At 40.7% G+C, this 17,364-nt stretch overlaps 1 protein-coding gene across 1 annotated transcript in view; it reads left to right on the forward strand.

Annotated features, from left to right (window-relative positions):
- The window catches only part of LOC121623723 (cadherin-12-like), a 56,951-nt gene that overhangs the window by 20,119 nt on the left and 19,468 nt on the right, over positions 1-17,364 (forward strand). The window contains exons 3-5 of the mRNA XM_041961138.1: positions 961-1,080; positions 2,877-3,044; positions 5,761-5,948. Coding sequence (XP_041817072.1) covers positions 961-1,080; positions 2,877-3,044; positions 5,761-5,948 — 476 coding nt within the window. The remainder of the gene's footprint in view (positions 1-960; positions 1,081-2,876; positions 3,045-5,760; positions 5,949-17,364) is intronic.

Genomic DNA, 17,364 nt, shown 5'->3' on the forward strand with positions numbered 1-17,364 from the left:
TAATCAGGGATGTGTGGCTTTGTTAGGAAGGACTGAGACACTAATCTCTCTCACCTAATGTTTTAATGCCATTGTTACCATCTGCTCAGACTGCAAAGCCTATTTAATATACAACAAGTTCTTTACAGGCAGCTACGAGCTTACCAGAATGTAAAATGACCATGTAAAAATGCTGTCCCTTTGGTCAGTGTTTTCTGTTTCACAAATCCTGCAGCTGAAAATATTTTACACAGCATGTTTTTAAGATAGCCAGATGTAGGTATATGATTGATACATGGACATATGAGCACAGAGCTGTCTGCCTGTGAAGACATCCATGTCAACCTGTCTGCAAGCACTCTTTCTAAAGATTCTGCCCATCTGTCCAAACACACCAGGCTTGTGTCTTGGAGTTACAAAATATATATTTTTTGTCGGTTGTTCTTCTCAAACTGGAAACTTTGGATTGAATCTGTTGAATTTAAATGGATGGTAAATAAGGACTGTGTTAATGGAATAGTGTTTTCATTGCCAGCTAGTTAAGGGGGATGAGCCAAACCTCCAACAAGTAATTATTCTGTCCCTCTTACTGCAGGAGTTTGGAAGACTGCCATCCTAATACTATTCTTGCCATGGCTCTTTGTTTTCTTAATGGTAGCATTGTTTAATGAATGGTTGTACAAGAGCATTTTTACCCTTTCCTACTTATCAATGCTAAAAATGTGCAAATGAAAACATACAACAGGAAAAGTGAACAACATCCCAACACATCCGTTCTCTTCCACCCCCCTCCTTATTGCACTCCATCAGGGACTTTGACTGTTCAGTATTAGCTGTAGCTGTTCTCAGTTGTGATTCATCATTCATTAGTGTCAGGTGAGATTGTTCGATAAACTGATGAACTTTAAAGAGTTTGGATTTCAGTCTCACGAGAAAACAAATTAAGTCAAAGTCAATATGTTTTCCCACTCTTTTCCACAGGGACGTATGTGACACAAGTGACAGCCACAGATGCAGATGACCCCACCTATGGAAACAGTGCCAGAGTGGTATACAGCATTCTCCATGGCCAGCCATACTTCTCTGTTGACCCTAAAACAGGTAAATAACTTATCTTTGCTGATTTTTGTGACAAAATACGGATTCAGTCCATGCAAAATTCACAAACATCTTTACATTTTTAGTCTGAATATGTGAGTAAAAATTGTCTGAAAATATGTACCCCTGTTGAACGTGCACCTGGCGATGGCAGCTAGGCAGTGAAATAAGGTTATCTAGGCCATTAGTCTTGAATGATATGTAAGATTGAGTGTTTGTGATATATAGTGGACCAGTGCAAGCATATATCATGGGAATAAAACAGGTTCAAGAAATGACCCATGAGCCACTCCACAAATCAGTGGACCACAAAAGGACACATGCTCTCAAATAAAGACAGTCACTTATTTATTTGACAGGTGTGAAATAAAGGGTCAATTGTAGCAAACACAAGCAGCACCAGTATCAAGCATTTCATAATATCAAAAAAGTATTAAAATATAAGGTAAACATTCAGGAGATTTGCTTCAGAGAGAGCTGGATAAAAAAAATGTCAAATGCACAATTCTTTTTTAAGTGCAGTAGCTCTAAATATGGCTGTTGCTGGGTTGGAGGAATGGCACCCCTTTTTGCAACATATCAAAATGTCAGGTGAACCCACAAACTGTGAGTGTCATAATCAGTGACTCCAGTGGCTTTCTGAATCTTTGCTGCAAGGATAGTAGTCAGTGTTGTTATGTATAGTTAGCCAGCGGAACAGCTATAGCATTTAGCTTGAATTAAGATCACCAAAAAACACCCAAGTGTCATTTTTTTATTCTTAACATTGTTATTTAGTTATTTCCACATTATTTATACCTGCACTTTGCTGGTGTAGGCGGATGGTGTCATAGGAGGAAAATGGCAGTAAAAAGGTTGTAGAGTGGCAGCAGGCAGGGTATGGCAGATGACTGCTCTAAATCTGAAATACCTTCATACCGACAGCGTTTGCCGGTAGTGGGCTGCTGTTGGCTTACTATCTGGGACAGTTCAAAGCATATGAAAATAGGTTCATACATATCACACAGGCAGATGCGGTGGAATCTGTTGCTGATTATGCCGCTCATCCGAGAGCTTTACAGAGCGCATACTGTGACTGTTTTTCAAACTGATGCTGGAAAAAATCAAACTGTTAAAGTAAATGTTTGCCCTGCTGGGCCGGCATCTATCTCCAAATGCACATCAACAGGGGAACAAACACTGGGAGGAAAAAGGTGAGCAACAGGAGGTGGACAACAACAACACATGAAAATCTCCACGCATGCCATAGAATTATCCCGCTCAGAGTCGCACATCCCTCTTCTTCTAAAAAGATGGCAGAACCGTCAAAAATGAACATCTTGGATTTTGGATTCACATATGTTAGGGGTCTGCGGATCAAATGGGACATCCTTGCCATATTAAATGGAGTAAGAGGAAGGAAAACATGCAGAGCCACCTATGCTGCCTGCTTCCTTTTAGCCTGCCAACCTCCCACTGACCTAGCTATTAATCTGCAGTACAAACGCTCTCTGATCTCAGGGTCTCTGATCCTCAAGTGGATCATTATATGGCTTCACCAGAGTTCCCTTTTGAATGTCAAGTGTCTCCAGTTTGTGAAATGACCTCTATTTCGGCCTTGGTCAGAAGCACATGTACAGCTTCTTAATGTGAAGTGAGCTTTTTAGGCAAAAATAAATTTGTGCATTTTGAGGTAAATTGTGAATCTTGCATCAAATATGTTTGGCTTATCGTTCTCTAAATCTCACTATCTTCACTTCTTCCTCTGTTTCTCACTCCTTGTATTATCTGTATTTCTCATCACTCTTGCTGTACACCAGGGGTCATAAAGACAGCCTTGCCAAATATGGACAGAGAGGTGAAGGAACAGTACCAGGTATTAATCCAGGCCAAGGATATGGGGGGCCAGCTGGGGGGCCTGGCGGGGACCACCACCGTCAACATCACCCTCAGTGATGTCAACGATAATCCACCCAGGTTCTCCAAAAGTGAGTGTCCTTTGCAGATAATAGGCTATTAAATATAATATCTATTTATTAACACCAACTTTCCTTAAAAAATAATAATAATAATAAGGCAGATGACCATATGCAGGTTCACACATTTTATTATAACAAAATAAACACCATGCAATTACAACAGGGCTGGGGGTATTCATTATGCCTGCTCTTTGTAATTGGTTTTCATTATTTGTCATTATACGCTGTCGTAAGCAAAGACCTATTTATTTAGCATGATTGCATCTACAGCTATTACTCCTGGCAAATAAACCAGGATTGGTGTTATTTTGCTCATGGGGGCATCCTTCTATATTTAGATCAGGTCTGAGCTGACGATGGTGCTGCACCAGGGATTGAGTCACTGTATTTAAACACTGTATTTTATCCGGTATTTTGTATAAGCTGCTAAACCAGATTAATTTGATTGTGCCGTTCACCAGGTCATGTAAAAAGCCAAGCTGAAAAAAAAACACTGTGCTGTAAACACATTGATGATCTGTGAATGCTTCTCTATATATACATACAAGCATAAATATTAAACTGTGTGCAAAATGTATTTGATTCCAAAACAGCAAGTGTATGACAGGAAAGCAAATATCCTGCTCTGTATTGGTGCAGTCTCTTCAGGTACTTTGCAGTGACACCGAATGGTCTCCTCTGAATGTAAATACAGGCAGTCAGACGGTCAAGCTCCTTTGGCTGCAAGGAAAAGATGATATTTCCATAATGCTGTCACAGCACAGAGGTTTGGGCCAAGTATGGCGGCTCCTCTGCCCTGTCCTAAATCCTGTCTTTGTCTTCTTCTCTTTTCCATCTAAAGAGGGCTTACAGGTAAAAAATGTGTCAGATGATTCAGTTTACTTATGAATATTGCTGCATGGATCCATCCCACATCTGTCTTTTTCAGAAATCCCTTTTTTCCTCCATAGTTATTATAGATTAAGTATTTGTAAACCGTCAATCCCCTGAATGAACCTCTGTGATGGCACCAGATGTGGTTGCAACTGCAAAGCCTGGAATGGTCATGACTAATAGCAGTGTATATACCTGCACATGGCTTTGCTGAATTATACTAGAAGCTTGTTAACCCACTGAGGGTGCCATATACTGTAACAGCTGTTTGTTAATTTCTCTTGGCACTCGAGCTAACATAAAGAAACGTTCTTGTCCTATCCTTGAAAGGACATGAACCTTCAAAGACTTTTAAAATGAATGCATGCCCTTGAAAGTACTTGATTATTTATTGAAATTATAGCACCTTAATTCATCCATATGTCCCAGCTCCCTTTTCTCAATCCTAGGATCAACACTGAGGAAAAAACCAAGATCCACAGTAAAATTGAGGGATAACAAATAACAGGGAGTGCAGTAATGCATATAGAACAGCAGTACTAGTGCCTCATTGCGTAGCACAACGTAGAGTAGGGTATTAAACATTTCAATGTATAGCAACATTTCATGCAATATTTTCCAATAGTCTAGGCAGAAACTGGAGTTTTGCTTTTGTTTATTTTGGTCCTCCACCAGGAAAAAGACATATCCTCCTGCCAAGCAGCATCCCTTTTCACCCTTCTGGTGCCTAGTATCTGACACCCTGGCTTATTGTAGGCATTTATGTTCAAGTGCATCCATCTCCAAGTTTGATGCCATTCTGTGCCAAGTAGCACTATCCTCAGAAGGAGTTTCTAAGAGACTCATATATTCTACTCTCTCTGGCACATCGTTTTCATTCTTAAACTCAAGTTCAAGTTAGTTCAAGGATTTGTTGTATATATAACAGCAAAAAAACGGAAAAAAAAACGAAATCTTTTTTTGAGAGAGAGATCTTTGCAGCAGAGAGATCTGTGAGGAATTTGTTTCATCAAATGGAAGAATGTGTCAATAATGACGTACTGTAAACAAAACAGTGAAGCTGGCCAAGAGGTCTGGCACCAGTGCTACAGTGATTATACAGTCTGGATGAATTGTCCCAAATGAATATTGTGTAACTTTTGACATAGCAGCAGTTTTAAAATGAATCTTCAAAATGAATGTCACATTTCCTGACATTTCTTGAACTGAAACAGCTCTGGGTACAGAATGTGAGGCGTAATTACTCCAAAGCATTCCAAGTCCTCACAATAATATTGACACTATTAAAGTGTTGCAGAATTGCCCATGGCATCTCCATGATGCCACCAGGTGTTTGCACTAGATTTGTAGTACAACAGTAAGGTTTTCATTTCTCTGGCTCAAGCAGATACCATTGTTCAAACAGCTAGCCATCTCAGAGAGTGAAGGGAAACACAGAAAATGATTAATTTCCACCTTTTATCAGGTGTAAGTGACAATCAATCAACACAAACTGTTTGTTTGTAGATTTCTACCCAAGTCCTGAGCAGTGATTTCTGCTGTTGGGAATATCAAAGGCCCTGAGCTCTTGTGTTTGTTGATCTTACAGGTTGAGCCAGCCAATTACAAGGGACTGAGCAGCCTTGATGTCCAAACACGTCAAAATTGAATAATGTCATGCCTATAGCTGCAGGGCTGACTTCAGACAGCAGCATATCAGCTGTTTGCCTGTGGGTGGATAAGACATCCTCGGGTGGGTGAGAGACTACATAAAGGACAGAGGATGTGAAGAGCTCAGTGTTTTCCATCTGATGTCAAGTGATGATAATAAATGAGCCAGTCTGAATCCAGTATGATATTTGTTTGTTGACAGGTTTCTTTCACCTAAGAGTTCCTGAATCTTCTGCCGTGGGATCTGCCGTTGGTAGAATCAAAGCCCATGACTTGGACATCGGCAAAAATGCAGAAGTAGAGTACACCATTGTGCCCGGAGATGGAGGCACCATGTTTGACATCACTACCAATGAACACAACCAAGAGGGGATCATCATTCTCAAAAGGGTAAGGAGTCTCAGAAACTTAGGCAAAATATACTGTGAAAATTCATACGAAAATGAATTTTTTGTGTCGTGGCCAGGACAAATCAGTTAGGAATTAGTGCTGTGGAAATGTACATTATAGTGAATTTACCAAGACAATGGGTGAACATGGGAGAAATCTTAAGTTTGCATTAACTGGGAAGCAGGTGAAATTTGAAACAATACTATGTCTCTGATATAAGCCTGTTCCAAATAAAGGCCTGGGTGTCTATGCATTTAAAGCAAAAGAAATGTCCCAGTCCTTTATTTGAGAATTTACTGTGTTTTTATTCTTAACTTTTTTTATTAAGCAAACAGTATGCATGTCTTTGGTACTGCACATAGCCATGGGACTGATTTTTCATAGCTTAAACGTCAAATGCATGATCGATATGTTATTGAACTTACTGCAAAATTTCTATGCAAAACAGTTCCATTTGGGGTCCATACAATGTCACATCTTGACAGTACCTTATTATGTTATGTAAGTCAAACTATTTGACAATATGAACACCATGGTTTTAAAATATTTAGTAAGGCATTGCATGGAGTTGTCACTCAGGACAATGCTAAACTTCTAAAGTGCTGCTCTTGGTTGCATACTGCATTCAAACTTAAATATTTCTTTCAAGCTGCAGAGGCTGTCACAGGCTGTAAACCTGTCCAATCCTTCCTGCCACAACAGAACAACACCGACAAAAACACTGTTGGAACCATCAGGAAAGCTTGCCCTGCTCACGATAATTAAAAAAAAAATCAAAAGACATCACAGGTGACAGGGAACGGGAGCAATGCAATGTAACACAGCAGAAAGAAAACATCTACTTATCATGCATATATATAGCCTCCCCTAACCACTTGCTGTCCCTTAGGGTGGAGGTGTTACACACCCCTACCGCCTCCACTTCCTGCAGGATATGTCATTCTTTATGTTTAACTTACGCCTAAAAGCTTGGTAGTACTACATTTACATGCATTTACATCAGGAACAGAAACAGCATCAGTAACATCACAGGACAAATGAACAGAGAGAGAAACTTTTAGTTATAAATACTGAAATAAATACAATAAGATATGATGTAGAAACACGATGTACCAGCAGGACACTTGGCAGATGCGCGAACTGAACCTGTGATCTCTCAGTGTGATGTTGCTTACTGTTTTGTCTCCTTGCCGTCCGTGCCTAAAGCACAGCTCAGAGCAATGGCATAGCTGTCTCTAAGTGCCTGTGCTATATAAAGCTTTCACTCAACATGTCAGGGCTCATTTACAATGCCATACAGTATGTTCTTTTTGCTAAATAAATTGATACATCCAATGCATAGTGACCCACAGCAACGGGTCTTGGTCTTTGGTTGCATTTTCTTTGAACCATAGAGCAAAAGTATCTAATTTAATACAAAGTTTTACCACATATAGCATTTGCAGGGCCATGATATCACTCCACTAAATGGCAAGTGACACAAAAGCGCCAGTGATATTAGAGAAATTTATTACTCCTAGGATAAACCCTTTGAGGTCTATCATCTCATTTTCAAGGGAGACCCACAACTGCCAGAGGTGAAAGAAAAAGGACGTTACAGCCACAGACTAAAATTAGAGGGAGAAATAGAGTGATCCAGCCAGTGCAATGAGTACTAATCCACTAAAGCTAGGCTGTAATAAGGCTTATTATGCAATCAGTTATTAACTGTAGACTATATATATTTAGAAAAAATAAAAAGCTCTGTTCCAATATTCAGTTCATTTAAACTTAAAAAAAATGCCATGACCTTATGTCCTTGGGACCCTAGGAGTGAGTTAGGCCAATGATGGCCATTTCATTTCATTTCAAATATATCTCTAAATCATTCCATTAATGACCTTAACATTTTTTTAATTTAAATTGAGTAATAGGACATTCAATAATGAAGCGTCACAACTGCTCTATGGGAAAGCATGTCATGGAATTCCTCCTTAATCTTAACATCAGCTTTCAAATAATGTTCTTGTTGGTTTGTTTGATTAAATGAAAATCTCCCCATTAAAATCTTCCTTCATTTGTGTACATCATTGTGACACTGTCCTTCGGGTATGCCTTGTTAAAGACTTGAAGATCCATCAATTCCATACACACTAAATAGAAATAATATTCCTCCACCCCCAGTTTGACTTTAGACAGCAGGAGCATGATATTACGTCCTCTTTGGACACTGAAAGCATTCAGCTAAGTGACAGTGGGTGGGTAATATGCATTTCTGGGTGCTGCATGAGCAGAGAATGAAAGAGTCTCAGTATGGTCTCATTAGTGTTTCAGGAACCCGCTCTTAAAAGGCATGCCTACGTTTTAAATTGTGGCAAGCGTCAAAGCGACAAAAAGGGCATTAATAGAATAATTTGTATTAATGAATTCTTCATTGGACTGACTCGTTGCTCGCTTTTTGCCACATCAATCAGAACGTAAGTGCTCTGTACAGAGGAATCTGGGCTCGCAGATGTTGGTTTGTTTGCCTCTCTAATCTGTCTGCTATGCTACGGCATCAAGCAGTGCAGGCTAGCCGGGTTAGTAAACAGGGCTGTGCAATGTGCATTTTTCAAAAATTTACAAACTGCTTCCTCTCGCTGCCATTTGGAGCAACGACTGAATAACAGACCTGATCAGACTTCCACACTTCTGCCAGCGTGCTGGTAAAATACATTGTGTCAGTATCACTTGAACAGCTGGCAAGCGTTTGGCTCCGTATCTCTGAATGTGTCATGTAAGAGTTAAGAAGTATATTATGTGAATGCGTTAAAGTTAGTAGGGCTCGCCCACGCACAAAACTACACAGACGCGCACACATGCAATTTCTTGTGTCCTCTCACAGACAAACATGCACAAGCTTTCAACCTGCTATTTGCTAGACACACAATAGGACTTTCTCACACAAGCCCTTGCACATTGATTCCCTCATACTCTGTTTTTGCACTTCCCTTTGGCAGGATGCAGCCGACCCCTGCGGTGAGTTTAAATGCCACTGAGATTCAATAGAAAAAATAAAGAACCGCAGAGCAATGCAAAGTTTGCATAATGCAATGGTCACAAAATGTCTCTGCAACACAGAAAAGGAGAAAAATGTAAATGTCAGAATGCCTCTTGTAAGAAATGCTCTGATGCATGGATTTCTCTTCTTATTTTCTCAAAATGCTGCTCGAGTTTTGGGTACATATATTGGCACCCGAGAATTGTCCCATTATTTTCAAACACACAACATACATAAACATTTGAAAATATACATTAAAATATTTTGTAAGGAGAGGCAATAGATAAGTCACAACTTTACGAACAACTCATTCCTCTTTACCATCATTTCAGCACTAATTTTGTAAGAGCAAGCAGTACAGGAAAAAAGAATATCTCATTTTAATTTGCACTTTGTTTCTCTCTGACATGGCACGTCCTAAAAGATGCATAAAATACCCAAGTTGAAATAAAATCAAAATTTAGTCACAAACAGTTGTATCTTGAACAATATCAATTTTATTTACCACCAAACCAAATACTTTCTTGATAAAAACTGTCAGACTTCCTCCAAAACTTTGTAGCTTTACATGCAATTTTACTTGTGGAAGATTAAAAAAAGTGGGTTTCTCAATAAATCCTTCCTTTTCCATGCAAATTCACCTGAATGAAATCCTTTTAAGGAGTTGTAAAACATCTGTTTTTGTCCCTTGTTTCATTTCAGGGATACAGCATATATTTCATCTGATTGCAAAAGTAATAGAAAAAAATGTGCAGCCAGTTCTACATGTTTCTGTGCCTTTCAGGGTATTTCTGATGTAAGTGTCTAAAATGTTCTTTGGGGGAATGTAAATCTGCATTTGTTTTTCTGATGTGTCAGACTGAGGTATTCGTTAACTGGTACATTTATAGTACATGCCCCAGCACACAAGCCCACAAAGGTGTGTGATCCTTTGATCCCCCAAAATATGCAGCTCAGTGAGTAATTGATTCCCTGCTCAGTGTAAGAGCTCCCTCAGTATTCTCTGTGCATGTGTATGATCCTCTGTGTGTAAATCATGTATGTGTGCATATATACGTACACTGGATGAACTGAATGTGTGAATTGTGCTCACAGTCGTGGCTATAGATCATCGTATAGTGACCTTCTCATTGACAGTAATGGAATAACAAAATGAGACAGGAGGCAATTATGATGTAAATGAAGACGGCTATTTGTTTACATCATGTATACCCTCGATGGATGGTGAGGATGCATCATTCCTCCTATTGTTTTACTTCAGCGTTTGATATGCTGCCATAAAACAATGAGGCAGTGTGATGTATTCCCTACAGTGGTGGGCTACTGCACAAAGGCACTGCTGATGGGGGACATTCTGATCGCCTTTGACTGACCAAACCCCCCCACAGTGTAATTTACTAAACAACATGCTTCTACTCATGTGGGACTGTGATATTAGCAGGACATAGACAGAGTGAGAAAGAGAGAAGAGAAAGGATGAGCTGTGCCTTGGAAAGGTGTGGGGAGTAGGTAGCTGGAGATATAGCCTTTATGAGTCGTTCACTGTGTTCCCAGAATACTGACCCTCCCACAGACTTGTCTTATTTCAGATTGGTGGAATATCCCCGGAGACAGGTGTGCAAATGTGTGCAGACAATCCCTCACTCTACCCTTCTCCCTCTCTCTCTCTCTTTCTTTCTCCTTTTGACTTCCCTCCCTCGCACCAGCATTGAAAAAACACAGCAGGACAGAGACTAAAGCCACATTGTACACAGAGCAGACTTTGGCAGACCCCAAATTAGAGACTCAGGAAGGTTGGTTATGATAAGAGGATCAGGCTGAGTAATGGGTTCAAAGGACGATCATCTGTTTGCCAGTCTGCCGATACAGGAGGACAGGAAAAAAGAGGCACAGACGCATGGAGGGGGTTAGCACATCCCATCTGCAAAACATGGGATTATGGGAGACAATAGATCAATCCACCAAAGAATTCCCAGGAAACATGCAGACAAATGTGTGCACATGGAGGCATATACTGTACATAAAAAGCATGTGGTGCATTCAAAGGCTGCTGTACATACAGTACATGGAGAGTGCAATAGGCATGATAACCTTGGGTTGTGTTTGTGAAATCATTTTTAGTTGGATTAAATGTCGTTTGTCTATTTGCATGTTTATTTACCTCCTCCTGGGAGAAAAAAGATGGCAGATATGCATAATTGAAATTTGCTGTTGTAAGCCTAAAGGAACGGCATTGTTTAATGGCAGCATGTGTGGCATAATATTTGCTGGCTCACATTCAGGGAATCCATTTTAATACAGGACTATCTCCTCACTGTACAAACTGAATGCCCCCAGCGGCCACAGTGCATTGAATAAAGAGCATTTGCTGCAGACCTCTGGCACTGCCTCCAAATCCATTGCCTCATAGAGTCAGAGGGGTTCAAAAAAACATTGTAGTAAAGCGTGCAGGTGACTTCTGTACCCCAAACTGCTGCATGTTCACATCAATCACTGTTGAAGTGGTAATCAAGTATTTAGTGGTAAAATATTTAACAGAGGTTAATTATGGGTAGTTGTTTTTTGATTTTATGTTGTTTGGTGTTCGTTGCTGTGGTGGTACTCAGTTGCTGTTGACAGGGCGGCTGTGGCTCTGAAGCTAAATGGGGTCCATTAATTGCATTACTGAACCCCAGTTGCTCCCAGTGGCCAGTCCTGGGGAATTACGGGCAGATTGTGAAGTACTTTGTCTAAATACATTTGAAAATATAAATGCAATGACCAGGGTTTATGGTTTCTATGATGGTCTCAGGGAGTGAATTTTCTGCACTTTGTAGTTCGGTCAAAAAGTTAAGTGTTCATGGCATGTGCACTACTTTTTGTAACAATCCCATTACAAATCTTATAAATAGCCAAAATAACAGCAGGATGACACTGTACTTGTCAGTGACGACACAAAATTAGTTTACAGAATCTATGTTCACTGCTCACTATGGTCTAAATTATGTCATATCGTTAATACTGAATGAGTGAACATGGGAATGATTTCAGCACCATGGACAGCACTGATTCCTGGCCAGCTTGATGTTTTGAAGTATGCAATTGATTTACCCCTACAAACTGATTTGTTCCAAGGTTTTCATCAGGTAACACTCTAAAAAAGGGGCCAGTGATTCATCCAGCTTGCATAAGGTGACTTTTTTCCCCACTCCTAAAGATCGGCACATTCAAGTGATTAATGTTATACTCTTGCATGACATTTAAGAAAAGAGCTTGTCACCAACACATTGCAAAACTGCTAAACGTGTGCATTCAAAACAAATGCCACTAATTGCGTGGATTGCCTTAGCTCGAACATGGCCATATTTAGACCTCCCTAAAGTCAGAGCCATTGGCAGTACTGAGGCAAGAGACCTTTTTCATCCTTCCTGCCATCAATTAAGGACTTAATTTCACTAAAGCCAGACAGTGACTGCAGTCTAATTTCTCTATCAGAAATGTCATTACTGGGCTGTTTGAACAGTAAATCATTTCAGAGAATGGAAGCTGTTACTGCCTTTCAGTCTTGATGAGATACTACCAAGCTGTAAAAAAAAGTACCGGTCAAATGACAAAAGTAATGAACCAACAGCTAACTTGACTGAAGGCCAGAAAACAGTGAGGAATGTTGTTGAATACTAATAATTTAAAAAAACTAATGGGTTGTGGTCCAATATAGCTCATTCAAAGACACATCAATGCAATTTAAAACAACATATATACTGTATATATGTAAAATCTCTATATTGCCATTGGGTAATTGCAGTATATTATATCTGATAGCATAAGTATCTAAGAGCTCATCCATTGTCATTGCCTTGCTCACAGATGGGAGTTGAAACTAATCTATTGATTATAGTGCTGAATGTTCCAGTGGGAGGTGAAATGAGTTATTTTAAGCCCTGGTGTGAAAGGAGGCAAAAGAAGGAGGAAAGACAGGAACAATACCTCAGAACAACAGGAGATCCAGGTGCCCAGCACAGATGAATACCAGCTCACCAAGCAACCAGGCAGGGAGCAATGTGTGTGCGCATGTCTTTGTCTATGTCTGGTTATGCATGTGTTGTGCGTGAGTGAATGACTACAAAGAAAGAAAAAGAGGAGAGTGAGTGACAAAGAGGCGGCTGAGGTGGTGCTTGGAGTCGATGAAGTGCCTTCTCTCTGGTGGCCTGGGGAGGCGTGGGTGTAATAGATTAAACTAGTGTCTCGGGGCTCATCCCATGGCTAACCCTGTCCTATTAAGAGTGGCAGTGCGAGTCTTTCACAGTCACTCCACTCCAGTGCAGCGTGGACAGGGCTGCTGGCAAGGCTCTCAGATGGCACTCCACTGTTGTGAGCACTGTGGGGAGGGAGAGGCTTCGAGGCAAGAAAGGACACAAACCGATGTGACTGATGGCAGCACAATAAAGTGAGCATCTCCTCTCCACAGTGTTAGGACCCCCCGGTATTCAGAGGAACATTCAATGGCTCTCTGGGGCATGTAAGCTTTCCTCTACTGATGATAAACTCATTGTGCTTTGTGGTCAGTTGCCTGCTTATGGTGGCTAGAGGTCTTTAGCATTCTTCTGCATGGCAAATTCTTGCTGAACTGTCAGTCAATAACTGCCGTGACCTTATGAAGAAGGAACTCATTCACAACAGAGATATCACGCCACAGACTCATAATTGCTTATCTCAGAATCTCAGTGGAATTTCCACCATGCAGCAGCATTGCATCCTAGAAATAATGTCTTGATCTTATTGGGCATTGTTAGGATTATTAGAGCTTGCTGCAACCCAACTGGCAAATCTTTTAGATGATGGGAACTGTCATGTGGGATCAGGAGGTTTTGGCCTCACTAGAATTATGCATCCAGACATGGTGTAATGTGACTGTTTGGAGAAATATGTTGGCTCACATCGCTGCAATTAGAAATGCGATATTCAAGGGATGTTTGGCTCAGCTTTGATTTACTCTCAGAGGATAAATCATGTGAGGGGGTGTTAATGATTCATAAGTTGTATTGTAAATATATTATACTGTGGTTAAATGGATTTAAGACTGCTCTGCGTACCACAGATTAAACAACATTTGCAGTATTTTTCTCCCAGCCTCTTGGGTAGTACCTGTGTTCAGCACAAACAAATGATATCAGCCTGCTAATGACTTGCTGTGCAGTGATAATGATTCTTCAAGGGGAAAGGCTGGATTTGCCCATGGGTGCTGGCAGAAGACCATCCCCCATATTATTAAGTGAGCGTCGCTGAGGTTTGAGAAGAGTATTGAACTCTGCTATTGTAATACTGAACTGAACACCAAACCTGAGAACTTGTTCAATATGCATATCATCCTGTTTCTCCCATCCCCAAAATAACAGCAAGTCGAAAAAACAGCTGCAACTAACACTTTACACTGCGCAGGGAGCAGGCTGCGGAGGAGGGACCAGAAACAGACCCGAGTATCAAGTGAAGAACAGATTTTGGTTTATGGATTTACTCTCATATCTCAGTAAAAATCGTCAGCAAGCACAGTTCAGCATTCACACATGTGAATCTGACGGTGCAATGACTTTTTAATGTGTGTGAAGTATAATACTGTACCTATGAGACTTTGATGCCTTGATTAGTCCCCTGTTCTAAATTAACAAATTCCCTTGGAACCTAAGACGTTCAATTGGCAAGAAAAAAAAAGTTCCTTCATTCAGTATCACTGCCAGTGCAATGAAGGTGCACATTTACATATCAAAGGGCACAGCACCATGTCTAGAATTTCAAGTGCGTTCTGTTGTGATGTTGAAGAGCAGCAGCACTGACATGAGAGGAACTCGGTCTGTCCTCCTTACAAATTCCTCCGTTGATACACTTCCTTGTTGTGTCCGCAGTAACCCATAAAAGGTGCATAACAACTGAGGCAATAATGAGACACTTCAAACAAGTAATTGAACATGCGTAGGTGTATGCAACTTGTTTAAGCATAATGTATGTGTGGATATGGGTAATAGTTACTCATACAGCACTGGTTCTGAGCTCATAAGTAGGTCATCTTCGAGGAAGGGGGAAAAACGCAAAATGATACATGCAGTCAGAGAATGAATGGCCATCTTTTTCTTCCTGGGAAATTTCCCCTATGGCCTCCAGATCTGATTTGATTCTCCCCAAGTCAAGCGTTGACACATTAGCACGTCTTCTCATTAACTCAGAGTTTCTCATTACCCCCTCCTGGCCCCATTTTATTCCTATTTAACAACAGATATCCCAGACATACTATGAACATCGTGAGTCCGAGACACATTAAACAGGCAGTGAAGCTCTCAACGTTACGTCTTTGGCACCCGAACCAGAATATGTAAATGAATCTGTGGGATTTGCTTGACACTTAATCATATGCTTGTCCATGCATTGTTCAGAAAGTCTTCTCTCTATTCCATCTGCTGAAGAAATGAGCTGCATTTGTTCTCTGATGTGCTACTTAATGAGTACCTTAACTGGCAAAACCTTCCAATCCTGACAAAATACTATGAATGTTATTAGTGGCTTGCAGTTGCACGTAAACATTAGGATCATTAATATTCGCAAATTCTGCTTGCAAATGACTGTATTCTGTTTTTATTTTAGGAATTAGAGTTGTAGCTGTCTTGTCCTTTTTAAGTAAGTCAATACAAGTGTGATAGCAGCTTCTAGAGCTAAGAGTGTCCCAAACCATCTTAACTGAGTTTTGACCAAATATGTCCTTGTGTTTTGGCTTTGTGATGCTGTATTAGCCTGCCAGCAATTTAGAGTTATAGCAAGGTAACTGTGTGAGTCTGATGTGGTGCTTTTGAACGTTTTACTGCTTCTTGGGCCACAGCGACGAGGCTGAAAAAGGGTTAGTAGCTAAAATCTTAAAATATCTTCTTGAACTGGTCACTTTTACCTTCACAGTCCACCTGCGCCTAAATAATATTTCTCTTGCTCCACTGTTTTAAATATAGGCATTATTTACGCACATAATTTGACAACTTGAACTCCGTGATGCCAGCTGCGCTTGCTAGGAGATTTGTGTCAGAAGTGCAAAGTCTGCATGTGAAAAGAGCATTTTCCCATCACGCTCCGCAAGTCTGTCTGCAGCTAGCCGAGGATTACATGAAAATTAGACAGTTATAAAGGGTGAGAGTTTGGGATTCTATCCTAATTGTGGCGATGCAGCATGTTGAGATGGAAAGCAGTGCTTCTCCTCATTCCCAGTGAGACTCTGGCTAATGAGGCTTGGTGTACACCTCCTGCTGTCCACCTCCCCAGCATCGGCCTCCCTCCTCCTCCTCCACCTGTGCACGTATTTCAGCTGAGCTATGCATGGCTGTCTACATGTGGCTGTTCAGGCACAATATGATATACAATGCAAGAAGGCCTCTTATTAGTGTCATTATGGTTGCGGTGTCTAGTTTTCTTTTTTATACTGGTTTCGAATCTAATGAACGCCAAATAATGAGAATATTTTCATTACATCATTGACTCATTTATTCCCGTCCCCTTTGAGAAGCAAAGTACTTTGAGTTCTGTTTGATGCAGATTTCCAGCAATTCACAGGAACCAGCATGAAGCTCAGTAAGCTGAAATAATGACTGCTGTAAATTTTAGGCCACTTTGTAGGTGCAAATTGATGGGAAATCTTTTAGCTTGACTTTAGGGATCAGCATTTGAATGACACCTGCAGTGAACTCTGTTTTTTTATGGAAGCGTTACTTCAGGGAGCTTGGTTTTCCTGCATGTTGTCACTTCTTGAAAGAGATTGAAAGGGACAGAGTGTATTTCCTGTTGAAGGATCTTATAGCTGTGCCTAGCCAGTTGCATCTGGCGCACTGTAATCAAACCAATCATGGTGGTTGATGGTCAATGATTGCTTTCAGATTGGCTTGCCTTCACATAGCTCTCTCTCTTTTTTCTTTTTTTACGGACACCTGCTGTAGCAGCAAGACTGTGAAACCATGGAGATGGAGGGGAGACAGAGGGCTTGAGAAGCATCTGCTATCACTGTGAAATCATGATTGCACAGCCTCTAGTCACTGGTTGGACTCTAATTAGTTCGCTAATTCATGTGCATTTAATTTGGACAGTGACTGGTCATATTTATCTTGCATCAAAAAAAAGAAGCTTTTTTGTACATCCTCCAGCACGCCTCCCCTCTCACTTTCACTGTCTCTTTACATAAGCACACTTTGCTGTGCTAAAGCCAGCTGTTTTCACTCGGTGTTTTTTGAAACAACATGCCAGGGAAGCCCAAGTCCTGGGGCAGGAAGATAGCATTGGTGCCAGAGTGGTTCCATGTTAGTCAATTTGAAATACACAGAAAGGAATGTCTCTCATGTGAGTCCGGGCCAGTAGAGCGTGAACAGCTGCAAGCTCGCCAAGTGTGGTTGGTCA

This window comes from Chelmon rostratus, chromosome 20 (genome assembly GCF_017976325.1).
Source record: "Chelmon rostratus isolate fCheRos1 chromosome 20, fCheRos1.pri, whole genome shotgun sequence".
NCBI classification, from domain to species: domain Eukaryota; kingdom Metazoa; phylum Chordata; class Actinopteri; order Chaetodontiformes; family Chaetodontidae; genus Chelmon; species Chelmon rostratus.